We start from the raw sequence: 16258 nt of genomic DNA, 5'->3' as shown, positions 1-16258 counted from the left end.
ACAGATCTCTGTGTCAAATTCTTGATATTGCTACGTGGAAAAGTGATAAGCAGTGAAATGTTTTCCTAGTGGCTCTGCTCCAAGCTGGTGGTCTGTTGGTGAGTTGTGTGAAGTAGTGAGGGTCACCTAACACAACACCTAGTTGTAATGCCACAAGCTGGTGGTCTGTTGGTGAGTTGTGTGAAGTAGTGAGGGTCACCTAACACAACACCTAGTTGTAAGTGCCACAAGCTGGTGGTCTGTTGGTGAATTGTGTGAAGTAGTGAGGGTCACCTAACACAACACCTAGTTGTAAGTGCCACAAGCTGGTGGTCTATTGGTGAGTTGTGTGAAGTGGTGAGGGTCACCTAACACAACACCTAGTTGTAAGTGCCACAAGCTAAGTGGCCTGTTGATGAGTTGTGTGAAGTAGTGAGGGTCACCTAATACAAAGAAGCTCTGTCTGATGTTGTAATGCAAGAGATGAGCTGTACTAAGAGAGATGCCCTACAACAATGTGTGTGTTGTTGGCACCAACATGTCTGTACTTCAGTTTGGTGAGAGAGATCTCCCTAAAAGGCCAGGGAGCAGAACCCTCATAATTTAAATAGCTTGATCCTATTTGATCCAGTTATCAGTTGCTTCAGGAGCATGGTTAATGTGAAAGCTAAGGCCACACCTCCTGCCTCTGCAGTGCTTTTTTCTTGCCCTCTAGCCCTGGGAAGTCTGTGTCACTCAGCAGCGTCTGGAGCAGAGTTTTCTTTCTGGAACCCAAACGTTCTGAAATGGAGCACCTAGTGAATGCTGCAAATCTAAAGCAAACTGATTTTGTTCCTTCTACCAAGTTTACAAAAGGTAACTTAAAATGTTCTCCTTTGCAGATTCTGGGCAACAACAGCCGAGTTCAGTTGGAAATCAATCCCACTCTGCCTCAGATCCAGGGCCCATCAGAGCCACTGCACCCATGTGGCGATGCAGCAGAATCATGCACATGCAGCGGGAACTGCATCCAACGCTTCTGTCTTCTCTGGAAGGCATTGTAGATCAGATGGTCTGGTTCAGAGAGAACTGGCATGAAGAGGTATTGGCCTTGAATGTATCTTCATATGCATGTGTTCATCTAAGGAAAAGTTAATTGCAGAACGTTTATCTAGAGTGATTGTTGCTGTTACTGAACTCTCTGTTCTGATTGGAGTTTCAAGGAGCTTGGTTGTTTCTAGAAGCAATGCAGAGGTTTCCCTAAACTACTGATCAGAGGGCTGGAGCACCTCTGCTGTGAGGACAGGCTACAAGAGCTGAGGCTCTGCAGCCTGGAGAACAGAAGGCTTCAAGGAGACCTTACAGTGGCCTTCCAGTATCTGAAGAGAGCCTGCAGGAAGGCTGGGGAGGGATTAGGGCAAGGTCTTATAATGACAGGATGGGAGGCAATGAGTTTAAACTGGCAGAGGGCAGATTGAAAGTAGATGTTAGAAAAGGATTCTTTGCAGTGAGGGTGGTGAGACACTGGCACAGGTTGCCCAGGGAGGTGTTCACAGCCTTGAGCGACCTGTTCTAAAGGGAGATGTCCCTGCCTATGGCAGTGGGTTGGAACTGGATGAGCTTTGAGGTCCCTTCCAACCTAAACCATTTGATGATTCTGTTAACCAGATGAATGCCTCCTGGATTTAAGCTGTTGCTTCTGCTCACTGAAGAGGTCTGATTCTACACTGCTTCAGATACCAGTTTCTTTCTTAGTCTGGTGGTGTGTGACAGGCGGTGATTATTGCCTGAAGTTTGAATTCTAGCAGGGAGCTGCTGGACATGCCACTCCACTGTTCTTATTTGTCCTCTTGAATTGTCAGGCCCTTCTGTTCTGTCTACCTGGAAGAGTGTCAGTTAGAAGAAGTGTGGCTCATGCCACCTGATTCTGTACTGTATCACAGAATATGAGCTCTGAAGCTCCGCTGCTGTTGAGAGAGCAAAGTGTACTTTGTGATGCAGCATTCCCTCTGCTCACTTTGTTTGGTTGCAGGGCCAATAGGAATTAGTGCTCTTGTTCTGGCTGAGCCTCTGAAGCAGTTCAGAAATGCAGTTTTGAATAAATGTTTCTGAGGGGATAGCTTTAGTCTATAAAAGGCAGTGTGGGAATCAATGCTTGGTGTCAGATCAAAAGGCCTGATCTTTCTGACTCTCTTTTCTTGTCTTTTTTTTCCCATCCCTAGGTTCTTAGACAGCTGCAGCAGGGCTTGGCAAAGTGCTATTCAGTTGCCTTTGAGAAAAGTGGAGCTGTCTCTGATGCCAAAATCACTCCTCATACACTGAACTTTGTCAAGAAGTTAGTCAGCACTTTTGGAGTAGGGCTGGAGAATGTCTCTAATGTGTCCACCATGTTCTCGAGTGCAGCCTCAGAGTCACTAGCTAGGAGGGCACAGGCAACTGCTCAAGACCCTGTGTTCCAGAAGCTAAAAGGGCAATTCACAACAGGTAAGTGGTTAAAATATGGGGGGGGGTTCCAATCAGTTCAGTTCTGGGCCCCCCAGTTTAGTGTGTTCAGTTCTGGGCCCCCCAGTTTAGAAGGGACGTTGAGATGCTTGAGCGTGTCCAGAGAAGGGCGACGAGGCTGGGGAGAGGCCTTGAGCACAGCCCTACGAGGAGAGGCTGAGGGAGCTGGGATTGGTTAGCCTGGAGAAGAGGAGGCTCAGGGGTGACCTTATTGCTGCCTACAACTACCTGAGGGGTGGTTGTGGCCAGGAGGAGGTTGCTCTCTTCTCTCAGGTGGCCAGCACCAGAACGAGAGGACACAGCCTCAGGCTGTGCCAGGGGAGATTTAGGCTGGAGATGAGGAGAAAGTTCTTCACTGAGAGAGTCATTGGACACTGGAATGGGCTGCCCGGGGAGGTGGTGGAGTCGCCGTCCCTGGGGCAGTTCAAGGCAGGATTGGACGTGGCACTTGGTGCCATGGTCTGGCCTTGAGCTCTGTGGTAAAGGGTTGGACTTGCTGATCTGTGAGGTCTCTTCCAACGCTGATGATACTGGGATACTGTGATCTTAATTTTAATCTCCAGAGAAATTTCCTCTCCCAAAGTTCAATTGCGAAAGCTCTTTTATTCCTCTTCACTCATTTCCTGGATAGAAAATAACACCTTCCTGTCATCCACCAAAGCTGAAGGAGCTTGTTCCAGTCTGCTCTGGAGTAATAAAGTTAATACAAGTGAAAAGCAGATCTCAGCATAGAGAATATTGTATTTTTATTGCCTAAACCTCTGGTCAAATCACATATGTGTTGAAAGAAAAAACAGCTCACTTCACTATAGTATTTTTGTAGTGTGTGTAGAACTGTCTGCAATAGCCGAGGGACAGGAAAGATCTTTCGCTTACTGTGATGCCAGAATGTAATATTAATGTTCACCCCAGAGCTCCAAAGTGGCACTGTGGTGTGAATATTCAAAGCAGCCTGCTGCTCATGAGAAGAGAATACTTTAATGTGATGGGTAACCTGATTGTAAAATACTCTTGCATGAATTCACATCCCTGTTAGATACACTGAATCCTGCTCAGTATCTTTATTGATGATCTGGAGCAGGGCATTGAGTCCAGCATCAGTAAGTGCGCAGATGACACCAAGCTAGAAGCAGCTGTGGAGCTGTTGGAGGGTAGGAGAGCCCTGCAGAGGGACCTGGCTAGGCTGGGTGGGTGGGCAGAGGCTAAGGGGATGAGATTGAACAAGGCCAAGTGCAGGGTTCTGCACTTCGGCCACAACAACCCCCAAGCAGCACTACAGGCTGGGGCCAGAGTGGCTGAGAGCAGCCAGGCAGAGAGGGAGCTGGGGGTACTGATAGAGAGTAGCTGAAGATGAGGCAGCAGTGTGCCCAGGTGGGCAGCAGAGCCAATGGCATCCTGGGCTGGCTGAGGAGCAGTGTGGGCAGCAGGACAAGGGAGGTTCTTGTGCCCCTGTGCTCAGCACTGCTCAGGCCACAGCTTGAGTGCTGTGTCCAGTTCTGGGCTCCTCAATTCAAGAGAGATGTTGAGGTGCTGGAAGGTGTCCAGAGCAGGGCAACGAAGCTGGGGAGGGGCCTGGAGCAGAGCCCTGTGAGGAGAGGCTGAGGGAGCTGGGGGTGTGCAGCCTGCAGCAGAGGAGGCTCAGGGCAGAGCTCATTGCTGTCTACAACTGCCTGCAGGGAGGCTGTAGCCAGGTGGGGTTGGGCTCTGCTGCCAGGCAAGCAGCAACAGAAGAAGGGGACAGAGTGTCAAGTTGTGCCAGGGGAGGTCTAGGCTGGATGTTAGGAGGAAGTTGTTGTCAGAGAGAGTGATTGGCATTGGAATGGGCTGCCCAGGGAGGTGGTGGAGTGGCTGTGCCTGGAGGTGTTGAAGCCAAGCCTGGCTGGGGCACTTAGTGCCATGGTCTGGTTGATTGGGCAGGGCTGGGTGCTAGGTTGGCCTGGCTGAGCTTGGAGGTCTCTTCCAACCTGCTTGATTCTATGAGTAACTTTGATCAGATCTAATAAAGAAGCTACCCCAAGGAAGTAGCTTGTTTGCATCATTTGCTTTCTTTTTATCAGTGAAGTCACATTTTGGAGCATCTGATGTTGATGTGAATTCTAAGTAAAGCTTGTGTAGGGCAGAGTGTGGCTTGGATCTGTTTGGTGAAAGAGTTAAGACCATGCAGATGCCAGTGACAGAGGGTGACAGTGATTGGCATCAGTGTTTTGAATTTCTGGGGTGTTGTGGTTTGCATCTGTCTGAGCTACATCAGCTTTTCCTTAAAGATAGCTGTAGAATTAGATGGAAATGAGTCGTTAAATACAGAAAATCCTTGTTGATGTGTTGGGGTTTTTCCTTCTTCTTAATAGAAGAATCCAAACTTAGTACTTCAGATCTGGGAAGATGGAATTGTTGTGAAGACATAAGTTTTCACCTCTTTCTGAATCTACCTTTTCCTCTCCTGGCACTCTGACTTAGGTGATTCTGGCATGAGTTAAAACTCTACCATCTTAACTTTTATAGTGATTGAGGGGGGGAAAAATATCTCCTTTCCACCCCAAGCTGGTTCCTCCTCCAAAGTGCCTTTGGCATTGAAAAGTTGTCCTTTTTAGAATTCTAGGTTATAGAAAGTTGCCCTAACTTAAACTTCTTTGGGGTCAGTGCAGCTGCTGAGCATTTCCAGGATGTGACAAGTAGACTTGTGGTGTTTTTTCAGGCATTTTACTGATCATGTTGTGAAAATAAGGGAACTGATGGGAATCTTCTGCAAGTAACTCAGTTGTAGATATGACCTACATATCTTCTGCACCCTGTGTGTTGCATGATGTCCTTTTTGAGGCACAACAGTTGCATGACAGCAGATAATGAAAGTCCTGAACCATATGATTAAATTTTTAATGGATGAAGTGTACTAGAGAGGGATTTGGAAGTAGAAGCATTTTGTGTCTTTAATGGAAGCATACAGAAGGGGAAGAAATTGTTGGACAGTGCTTAATGGCATGAAATTTATCAAGTCTAAGTGCCAGATTCTGTGCCTAGGATGGAGTAATGCCTGATATAGGTATAAACTGGGAGAGGAGTGGCTGGAGGAAGGGACCTGAAGGGGCTGGTTGTCAGCAGCCTGGCCCAGAGGGCAGCACACATCCTGGGTGCACCAAACACAGCATAACCAGCAGGTCAAGAGCTGGGATTATCCTGCTGTGTTCAGTGCTGGCCTGGCCTCACCTGGAGGGCCCTACAGCTTGAGAAGGATGTGGAAGTCCTCAAATGTGTCCAGAGGAGGGCAACAAAGCTGGGCAAGGGGCTGGCAGCAGTGTCCTCTGAAGAGTGGCTGAGGACTTTGGGCTTGTCCAGTTTGGATAAAAAGAGACTTAAGAAGTGACCTCATTGCTCTCTGCAGCTTGCTGAGGAGGGGACATGGGGAGGGAGGTGCTGATCTGATCTCTCATTGCTGTCTGCAGCTACCTGAGGGGAGGCTGTAGCCAGGTGGGGTTGGGCTCTTCTGCCAGACAGCCAGCAACAGAAGCAGGGGACACAGTCTCAAGTCATGCCAGGGCAGGTCTAGGCTGGATGTTAGGAGGAAGTTGTTGTCAGAGAGAGTGATTGGCATTGGAATGGGCTGCCCAGGGAGGTGGTGGAGTCGCTGTGCCTGGAGGTGTTGAAGCAAAGCCTCGATGAGGCACTTAGTGCCATGGTCTGGTTGATTGGCCAGGGCTGGGTGCTAGGTTGGGCTGGGTGATCTTGGAGGTCTCTTCCAACCTGGTTTATTCTGTGATTCTCTGGTAACCAGTGACAGGACACAGGGGAGAGTGGTTCAGAGCTGCACCAGGAGAAGCTGAAATGAGACATTAGGAAGCATTTCTCTGCCAAAAGAGAGGTCAAGCACTGGAACAGGCTTCACAGCATGTATAGGGAATTATGTGGAACAGCATATAAAGCAAGCAGCAGCAGCACAGGCCTGGACTGAAAAAATCAGGTGAAGTCATCAAATGCAGTGTGTTTCTTAGTGAACTTCAATTTAATAAGGAGTAATTAATTAGGTTGGGTTTTTTTCTGTCGAAGAGTTCATATCTTTCAAGTATGATTAAACAGAAATGTCTGCAGGATTAACTAATTATTTTGCTTACTGTTAGGTCTGATCTGATTTTAATCTAATAAATTCAGTGTTTTAATTCACAAATGAAGTGTGAGAAAGCAGAAATTAAACAAAATGCTTAGGCAGTTTGAAATTCATTATGCAGAAAAGGAAACTCAGGCTTCTATCAATAGTGCAGGAGCAGTAAAATGTACATTAATGAAGAGGATTGTTAAGTGTTGTGCTGGAGGTGGCAGAGGCTGGTTTTAACATGATGAGAAACCACTTGCAAACCATGGCTGCTGCATCCTTTTGTCACACTGCAAGGTTCACATCTGTTTGTTTGCCTCACCACCAGTTGCACTTAGATGATGGATGGATAGTTAAAGTGGTTGCCTTCCATGTCAGAAGTGTCCAAGCTGAGGAGATGTCTTGGAGCAAACTCTTTTCCTTGGTTATTTCCAGATTAATGTTGGCAGTTATGTTTTATAGACACTTTCAGCTGTGTTTGGTTGCATAATCATTCCTGTTAGCATCTGAGTTGCATCTTGATCCCCCTTTGGAGCCCCTGGGGGCTCAGACCACTTCTTGTATTCCAAGTCCTTTGTCTGCGGTCGTCTGGACTGGTGGAGCTTTGATAGGTCATCTTTTTTTCCATCCTAGCATTATATATTTTATAAAACCAAAAATTCACTTTGAATTTTTTTGCCTGGAACTTCAAATGCATAGTTCTTTGACCATCTGTTCTTTGTTCCTTCTCTCCTTTTTCTGCTAAACCTTTGACATCAAAGAACAGGCAAATGCTGAGAAATGCTCCCTTTGAGAGCTCTCTCAGCAGTAAAAGGAGGAGAAAAACTGCCTCAATTGTTCTTTTGTGGGCAGATGATAGTTTAGAGTTTGGATCAGCTTCTTACTGCAACCATCTCTCCACACTAGCTGAATACCAATGGAAAATTCCAAAATGTACACTTAAAGGGCAAGATAATTTTCTGGAGACCTTTGGCACCCGAGACAATGAGTGAGTTACTGCCAGCTGAAACCCCACAATCAGAAGGTGTCTCTGCAGTGTGCAGAGAGGGCAAGGAGCTCAGTAATATACACAAATAAGTTACATTACCCTCCTTTCTTCTTAGGCATTGGCTTGTAAAATAGAAAAATAACAACTGCATCTCCAAATATTAGAGAGGTATTTTTTGTGAAAGTCTCCTTCTCTTCTCTTATATGTACACCCAAAAGACTTAGCAATGATTTCAGCAGCACCATGATTTCAAATACTGCTTCTAACCACCGGCAGTTAGAGAACACAGAGAATGTTCAAACATAATGTGCAACATTCTTTACTCTTTTGTGTTTGAAGACATCTGAAGCAAGCAGAACATGTTTAAGGTTACTGAGTCTGCCGTAAGGACTGCTGAATGTCCATTAATATCTAGGAATTTCAAGGCCATTCTTAGTTCCAAGTTTATTTCCTATCTTAATTATCTGGAAAGTAGGATAAGCATATTAATGGAATGACAACTAATAGTAAATATGCTTGCATGAGGTACTAAAACTAAGGAGGATAGAAAAGAAGGGTTAAAGGTTTGTAAAGAAATTGCAAACAGCAAACTTAACAAGATAGAAATGTCACCAGCCCTTCTCCACCCTCCAGAAATAGGTATCTGCAAGTAAAAAAAAACCAAAACATTTTAAAAAGGTGCACAGAAAATAGAGTCCCTGAGAACTCTAGTCACACATCACAAGCAACATTTTTTCCCCTGCATGTGCCTAGAATTCACATTCCAAGATCATAGAACTGTTTTTGTTTGGAAAAAAAACAAACAAAAAAACAAAAAAAAAACAACTCAGCTTCTTAAAGGTTAGTTTTTTGCTCCTTAGGAGTGAGCATAGAATTGTTTGGTAGCTCTTACTTAGCTTACTTTCTGCTTTGTTTAAACAACAGAATGTTATGTAGGAAAGCCTCCTGAAGAGATTGGAGTTGGCATCGTGCTTGACCTTGGTCCAGTCTTTTCAGTCTTGGTTTCCTGGAGCTGACTGATAAATGAGAAGTCTTGCTTCATATTTCTACTTAACTGTCATTGAGATTTATTTTTTTCCAGATATTCTTATGAGATTAAAAAGGACCTTTATGAAAGGAGAGAATATGTAAATGTCTGCATAATAACTTTGAGAGCACGACAGCTCTTCTTTCTTGGAGAGTGCTGGGATCTCCTTCAGCATCATGTGCATAATCATGGATTTGAGCTGCTCTGCAGAGTGTGCCAGTTTGAGCCTGGCTGGGATATTTTAGTGAGAGGAATTAGGTGATAGGCTGTGCAAAGGAACCAGTGGTGATGTCTGCTGCACTCAGAGGCTTGCTGAGATGGATAAAAACAAGAACACAAACAGACAACAGAGTTGCTCTCTGGCTCTGGCTGCCTCCCTTCTCTCCCCAACCTGCTGTCTGTGTAACTAATCCCTCTGCTTCCTAACCCCCCTGGCCGATTCTCCAAACTCACCTTGAACGTAAGGCAAAGTCTGGGATAAGGTAGAGGAGTGGAAAGGAGGTGGAAGGGTGGTTGGGAGCCCCTCCTGGGGCCTCTGGTTCCTGGGAGGGCTGTTGTGTTTCTGTATTACTTTTTAACTTGTCTCTTTCTGTGTCTAGCTGTAGATATTGTAACTCTCTGCTTGTATCTTGTGCTAAGCTGTAAATATAAAGCTCCATTCTGTAATTTCCATCTGCTGAGTCTAGTCTGGGTGATTTTCTTAGGTGGGGGGGGGCAGGTAACACCCAAACCATCACACAAAGCCAGGTTTATATTTCACTGCTAAGTGCATCACAGACATCTTGGCTCTTCTGTTGAGGGTCCTTGAGTCATGAACTTTCTTAAGTCAGAACAATCTTTAACCTTAACATTAGTGCCAGAGGCTTTGGCACTAATTTTGTTAACTAAAGGTTGTTTAGTTTTTTCTTTCTTCTGGCTTGCTTCACTTGGTGCCATGGTCTAGCCTTGAGCTCTGTGGTAAAGGGTTGGACTTGATGATCTGTGAGGTCTCTTCCAACCCTGATGATACTGTGATACTATGATACTATGAAGTGATAGTACAGCCCTCACTGAGAAGGTCTGAAACTTTATCTAGTTCTGCTAAGAACCATCAGACTGTTTCAGCCTGTCTTGCTGGCAGGAAGATTGTGTCCCCCTCTCCCCTGTTTCTCCTTCCAGTCAGAGTGGCAAGAAATGGCCAATTATGCTGGGTTGGATGGATTCAGGTAGCAATTTTAGAGGCATTCAAGACTTTGAATGAACCTATTTGTTTGAAATACATATATCACACTGTAAAGTCTGCAGCAGCATTGAGAACATAGAGCAAGCTTCCTCAGTTGAAATTCAGTCTGTAAGTATCTTGGTCTGTGAATGTCCCCCATTAAAGATGAGGAGGTAAATTTCCTTTTCTGTTTAGGAACAAGTGATACAAGCAGGAAGGTATTTTAGACCAGCATGTGTTAGCTTGAGAAGGTGTTCTGCAGTAGGAAGTAGTGGGAAAAGTGGATTTGTTTGAAATAGAAATACTATTTATATAGATGGAAATGCCTGCAAAGCAGAGAGACTTTGTGCTCAAATAACGTCTGCTCTTGTGTTCCCCTTTCTTCCAGCTGAAGTGATTTTTCTTCTCAGATGGGCTCTGTGTGACAAGAGCAAAAAGACTAAGTGAGCTCTCTCTTTTTCCCATCTGGGAAAACAAACTGGGAAACAAAACATCAAAAAAAAGTAATCTTAAAACAGGCATTTCAACAACTAGAGCTGCTCTCATGGTGAACTGAAGCACTTGTTTTGTAAGCACTATATATATGCATACTTTTACTACTTTGGTGATTCCCATTAGCACAAAATCTAGTGGCAATTTGGAGATACTTCCCTGTGCTTCAGGGATTCAGGAGATAAATGATTCAGTAATTTTGTCACTTGCATGAAATGATTTACTCCCACTGCTCACTAGAGGGTAGGCTTGGGATTATAATAGGAGTGTTTTACAGTGATACTGCTATGGATGCACTGCTCATACCAAGTAGGAAAAGAAAAGGGAGTATTGCAGAGCTGCACCTAATATTCTGACATCTCTAAGCATGAAACTGTATTTTGCATTATAGACTTTTTTTCCTGTAGATGAGGAATTAGCTATTAGTAGGCTGAAGATGAGGCAGCAGTGCCCAGGTGGGCAGCAGAGCCAATGGCATCCTGGGCTGGCTCAGGAGCAGTGTGGGCAGCAGGACAAGGGAGGTTCTTGTGCCCCTGTGCTCAGCACTGCTCAGGCCACAGCCTGAGTGCTGTGTCCAGTTGTGGGCTCCTCAATTCAAGAGAGATGTTGAGGTGCTGGAAGGTGTTGAGAGAAGGTCAGCAAGGCCTCGCATGTTTTTCCCCATAAATTCCCCTAAACTCCATTTCACAACAGCTCTGCCCTTGTCTCCTGGCTTCTTCTGGACCATCTGTGTATATGTTCAGGGATTCTAGGCAGGACCTTCAGGTGCAGAGGCAAATGTGGTGCAGTCTCAGCATGGTGTCACTCTGGCCACACAGGCTGATCACCTGCAGGCATCCAGGGTCTGCTCCTGGTAACTGGCAACACTGGAGTTTAGCAGACAAGCAACAAGGCAGTGTGCAATAGCAGCAGGGCTGGGCACAGCAGAGAGAGCACAGCAAAGAGCAGGGGAGCAAAGCAGGGAAGCAAAAGCAGGTTGTTCACCTGCCTATCTCCTTTTATCAGTGTGGGCCGAGATTAATTGCCGTTTGGACACAGAATAGCCAACCAGGATAGCAGTTAGCCAAACCTTACCATATTAGGCAAAGCCACAGGCTCACTTTTCCCTTTTTGGGGAAGAGCAGAGGCCTTGCACTAGGCAGGCACAAGCTAAGTGTGTGTCCCTTGCACCACAGGACTCTGGGCAGGCCAGACTCAGTGGCTCCAGGTTCTTTTGTGTCCGTTCCCCACGCTTGCCCCTCTAGTGGAGCAGAAAAAACATGCCCAGGCAAGGCAGGGCATGTACAAGCCCATCTTAGGCCCAGCAGGCCTGCCACAACACAGGGTTGTTTGTAAGATGAAGTCTTGTGGGTAGCAGGAGTTTGGAGTGCTTTTAGTTGTGGTTGACCCAAACGTTGCAGTAGTTGCCGTGTGCATGTGCTTAATTCACTCTTGCATTCTTGCAGGTGGAAGCCTGCTGCATATGTAGGTGGTCAAATTAATTTCCTCTCTAAGCAGCTCTTTGGTTTGATTTTCCTTGCCAATTTAGCCATGTATTTATGTGTGTGGAACATCCTGAAATGTAGGTTCTGCAGTGAGGTTGAAACTCATTTTCTATTGTGTGAGCTATAATGAGGATTTGGTTCTGCTTTAGCTGTAAATCCCAAATGTTGAATCCCCATTGTCAGTCTCTTTCCTGCTGTTACTTTTTCACTTGTAACATGTTAAATGGCATATTTTAGACTCTGGTTCAAAACTGCTTTTTAAGAAGTTCAAGTCTGTTAGTTACCTTGCATGATTTGGGATGCCATAATTGATGAGATATACCAAGAGAGCAGTTTATTATCCAGCTGTATTTATTCTGTCTTTGTGGTGGTGAAGTACTGAACCATCATTTCATTTGTTGCATGAGTGATTGGCATTGGAATGGGCTGCCCAGTGAGGTGGTGGAGTCACCATCCCTGGGGGTGTTCAAGCAAAGCCTGGATGAGGCACTTGGTGCCATGGTCTAGTTGACTGAATGGGGCTGGGTGCTAGGTTGGCCTGGATGATCCAGGTGGGGGGTGGCCTCTTCTCCCAGGCAACCAGCAAAAGAACAAGGGGACACAGTCTCAAGTTGTGCCAGGGTAGGTATAGGCTGGATATTAGGAAGAAGTTCTTCACAGAGAGAGTGATTGGCATTGGAATGGGCTGCCCAGGGAGGTGGTGGAGGCACCGTCCCTGGGGATCTTCAAGCAAAGCCTGGCTGAGGCACTTAGTGCCATGGTCTGGTTGACTGGATAGGGCTGGGTGATAGGCTGGACTGGATGAGCTTGGTGGTCTCTTCCAACCTGGTTGATTCTATGATACAAAGCTGCTATGATACAAAGCTTCCAGCCTGGTTGATACTATGATTTTATTCCTTTCCTCTCTTTTTGGAAAGCCACATAGTTGTTTGTTTATTTGCTGTGTTCTGAAGATGGTGTTGAGGCAATGAATGGTGAATGCTGGAGTCATTTCTCTATAGGATTAATGAGAGTGTATTGAAGACCATGTATTGACCTTGAAGAAATTCTTCCTTCACTTGCATGTGGGCTAGAGGAGGTAGTTCCACACTGCAGTAGTGTTGTGCTGCAAAGGAAGGAGCAGGCTGGTTTGCATAATATTGTTATTTTTGCTCAGGCTGTCATAGCTGTTCTTTCAGTGGTGGCATGCAATTGTTATCAAAGCCAGGAAAGGATAGAGAGGTTTTTTGCAGCTTGGAGCAGGAGAGGAGTGGTAACAGCAATTTTGCTACTTGTGTTGCTGTTGCTCGTGGATTCAACATTGCGTCCTCAGCTGAGGCTCTTTCATCCCTTTTAAAAGTGAAGAAGCCTCCAATGATGTAAATAAAGTATTTGTAATGAAACAGATCAAGAAAAGCCTGGATGAGGCATTTAGTGCCATGGTCTGGTTGACTGGATGGGGCTGGGTGCTAGGTTGGACTGGGTGATCTTGGAGGTCTCTTCTAACCAGGTTGATAAAGAGAGAGAGAGAAAAAGAGAAAATGATGGTACTAGACTCTAAAATAAACTTTACTTTTTCACTAAGTGATTGCATCTGGAGGTGTTCAAAAAAAGCCTGGCTGGGGCACTTAGTGCCATGGTCTGGTCGATTGGGCAGGGCTGGGTGCTAGGTTGGACTGGATGAACTTGGAGATTTCTTCCAAGCTGGTTGATTCTATGATCTAATTAACTGGTTTACTACTGCTGTCTCTCTATGCAGTCTGTTTAGTTGCAGTAATAGCATTTAAAATGTTCACAGTGTGTTTGTCTCCTGTTCGCATGCCTGAGAACCCAGGAAAACCTTGGGAAGTTCACTACTTATTAAATAGTAGGGAATATTTTAGAGCTGCCTACAGAAAAGAAGGTAGCAGGTTCTGACAGGTTTAAGTTATGTATAATTTTAGGACCTCACAAGAAGATTTTCTGTAGGGATGAAATATTCACAGCCTGTCACAGGCAGTGCATCTCCTTGTGTGCGTTGGGTTTGCACTGGTGAGCTGTATGATTGGTTCTCCTCCAGCATCTGCTGCTGTGATGTTATTGCCATTGTATGATCCTATGCCAGGTATGCTTTCTCTTTCTTAGTGATTTCTTAGGTCTCTTCTGTGTGTGGCTGAATCTGCTTGCTCTCCTTTCTGTGTAGGGTTCATAGGCAGCTGTGTTTCTCTGCTGGGCTTGCTTGGCAGTGTGCTTTGCCTTTTGGTGTGATCATGGGAGTTTCCCATTTTATTACAGTCCCTGTGATGCTTCATACATAACAGGAGTGTGCTCTGCACAGGGACTGTGGCTGAAACAACCTCTTTGCAAATGCAAACTTCAGACACTTGATGGTTAAATGCTGAGACAGAATTTGAAATGCTGAGAGGGTGTTTGTGTGTAAATATATATGTACTCTGCACTGCTCAGGCCACAGCTTGAGAGCTGTGTCCAGTTCTGGGCTCCCCAATTCAAGAGAGCAGTTGAGGTGCTGGAAGGTGTTGAGAGAAGGGCAGCAAGGCTGGGGAGGGGCCTGGAGCACAGCCCTGTGAGGAGAGGCTGAGGGAGCTGGGGGTGTGCAGCCTGCAGCAGAGGAGGCTCAGGGCAGAGGTCATTGCTGTCTGCAACTACATGAAGAGAGGCTGTAGCCACGTGGGATTGGTCTCTTCTGCCAGGCAAGCAGGAATTGAACAAGGGGACAGAGTGTCAAGTTGTGCCAGGGGAGGTCTAGGCTGGATGTGAGGAGGAAGTTGTTGGCAGAGAGAGTGATTGGCATTGGAATGGGCTGCCCAGGGAGGTGGTGGAGTCGCTGTGCCTGGAGGTGTTGAAGCCAAGCCTGGATGGGGCACTGAGTACCATGGTCTGGTTGACTGGACAGGGCTGGGTGCTAGGTTGGCCGGGTGAGCTTGGAGGTCTCTTCCAACCTGCTTGATTCTATGATTATCTATATACATGCTTGTGTATTTTTCCTCTTAGACTTTGACTTCAGTGTGCCAGGATCAATGAAACTCCACAATCTCATCTCTAAACTGAAGAAATGGATCAAAATCCTGGAGGCCAAAACTAAACAGCTTCCAAAGTTCTTCCTTATAGAGGAAAAGTGTCGCTTTCTAAGTAATTTTTCAGCTCAAACTGCAGAAGTAGAGATACCTGGAGAATTCCTTATGCCCAAACCAACACATTACTACATCAAGATAGCAAGGTAAGCTGAAAATATCCTGTGGTGTAGTTGTGGTTCTGAAAACAGAGAGAAAAATGGAAACCTCCTCTGTCCACTCTGCAAAAGTAGATGTCATGGATATTTAAATCACATAGGTAGAGTCATGCTTTGCTCTGGTTTGTTTTATATGCCTTTTTACTTTGTCCTCTCATGATTTTACATTGCCTCACTAAGCAACTACTGTTCTATGAAGAGTATATTTGGTTTTCTTTTGCTACAAGTTGAGAGTAGTCATCCTTTTGCAGTCAGTAAAGGCATTCTTCTTCCAAAGAACCACAAAGATCTGACCTAATAAGTAAGTTCTGCTCAAGAACTATGTTTTCCTAAAAATGAATAAACAGAAGCAAACACAAAGAAGAGCTTTTTGTCTACTGGGTGAGCTGAGTCATAAAGTTGCACCTTGAAGTAGAGGTGCACTGCTTTATTGGTTTGATTTTTCTTGGTTGTTTCTCTGCTGTTTTGTGGTTTTTGTTTGTTGTCTCCTCTGATATGAACAATGTAAATAAACAAGATGGGAAATTGTAGCATCCTTTTCTTCCTGATAGGTTTATGCCCAGAGTGGAGATAGTTCAGAAGCACAACACTGCAGCTAGGAGACTCTACATCCGAGGCCACAACGGGAAGATTTACCCCTACCTGGTGATGAACGATGCTTGCCTGACGGAGTCGCGGCGAGAAGAGAGGGTCCTGCAACTTCTTCGCCTCTTGAACCCCTGCTTAGAGAAGAGGAAGGAAACCACAAAAAGACACTTGTTTTTTACAGGTACTGAAGAGAGATTTTCTTGAGTGCTTTGAAAATGCTATGTTATGCTCAGAGGTTGTTATTGCTGAAGTTTTTGGCAGCTGCTCATCACTGAAGTTTATATATTCAGAAGGCAAATTCCTCTCTGGCTGCAGAACTACTCCTTGCTGGCATTGTAGCACTCCTCTGATGGAGTGCAGTTGATTGCCTGCAATCTGGGGTGCTTTTAGGAGAGTTTACACACATCATTTATGGTGTAAAGTTCAGTTGTCAATAACAAATATAAGGCAGAGGCATGCCCTTGGATCTGTTGCTATGGAAATGGGACAGATGTACTTCGGAGCAAGCATTTAGAATCAGTTGGTGAGGGACAGAACAAAACTTCTTCTCCCCATATCACAATACATGAATATTGAATATTTTTTTTGCCTCTTCCACATAACACAGAAGAAGAAAGAATTCTTTTTTTTTCAGTAGAGCTTTCTGAACTCTCTGACATAAGAACAGATCTTTGTAAGTTTTGAGGTAACTTAAGCCATCCATGGTGATGTTTACTTTTAGGAGTG

The 16258-nt window shown here is 45.3% G+C and overlaps 1 protein-coding gene across 3 annotated transcripts in view; it reads left to right on the top strand.

Moving 5' to 3' along the window:
• TRRAP (transformation/transcription domain associated protein) overlaps positions 1-16258 on the top strand; it is a 133754-nt gene that overhangs the window by 106353 nt on the left and 11143 nt on the right. For all 3 annotated transcript variants that reach the window (XM_064153740.1, XM_064153739.1, XM_064153742.1), the window contains exons 65-68: positions 861-1060; positions 2181-2442; positions 14707-14932; positions 15496-15713. In XM_064153740.1, the coding sequence (XP_064009810.1) occupies positions 861-1060; positions 2181-2442; positions 14707-14932; positions 15496-15713 (906 nt within the window). The remainder of the gene's footprint in view (positions 1-860; positions 1061-2180; positions 2443-14706; positions 14933-15495; positions 15714-16258) is intronic.

Source organism: Pogoniulus pusillus, chromosome 13 (assembly GCF_015220805.1).
Source record: "Pogoniulus pusillus isolate bPogPus1 chromosome 13, bPogPus1.pri, whole genome shotgun sequence".
Lineage (NCBI taxonomy): Eukaryota > Metazoa > Chordata > Aves > Piciformes > Lybiidae > Pogoniulus > Pogoniulus pusillus.
The sequence above is the reverse complement of the archived record's forward strand: the minus strand, read 5'-3'. Positions and strand labels throughout refer to the sequence as shown.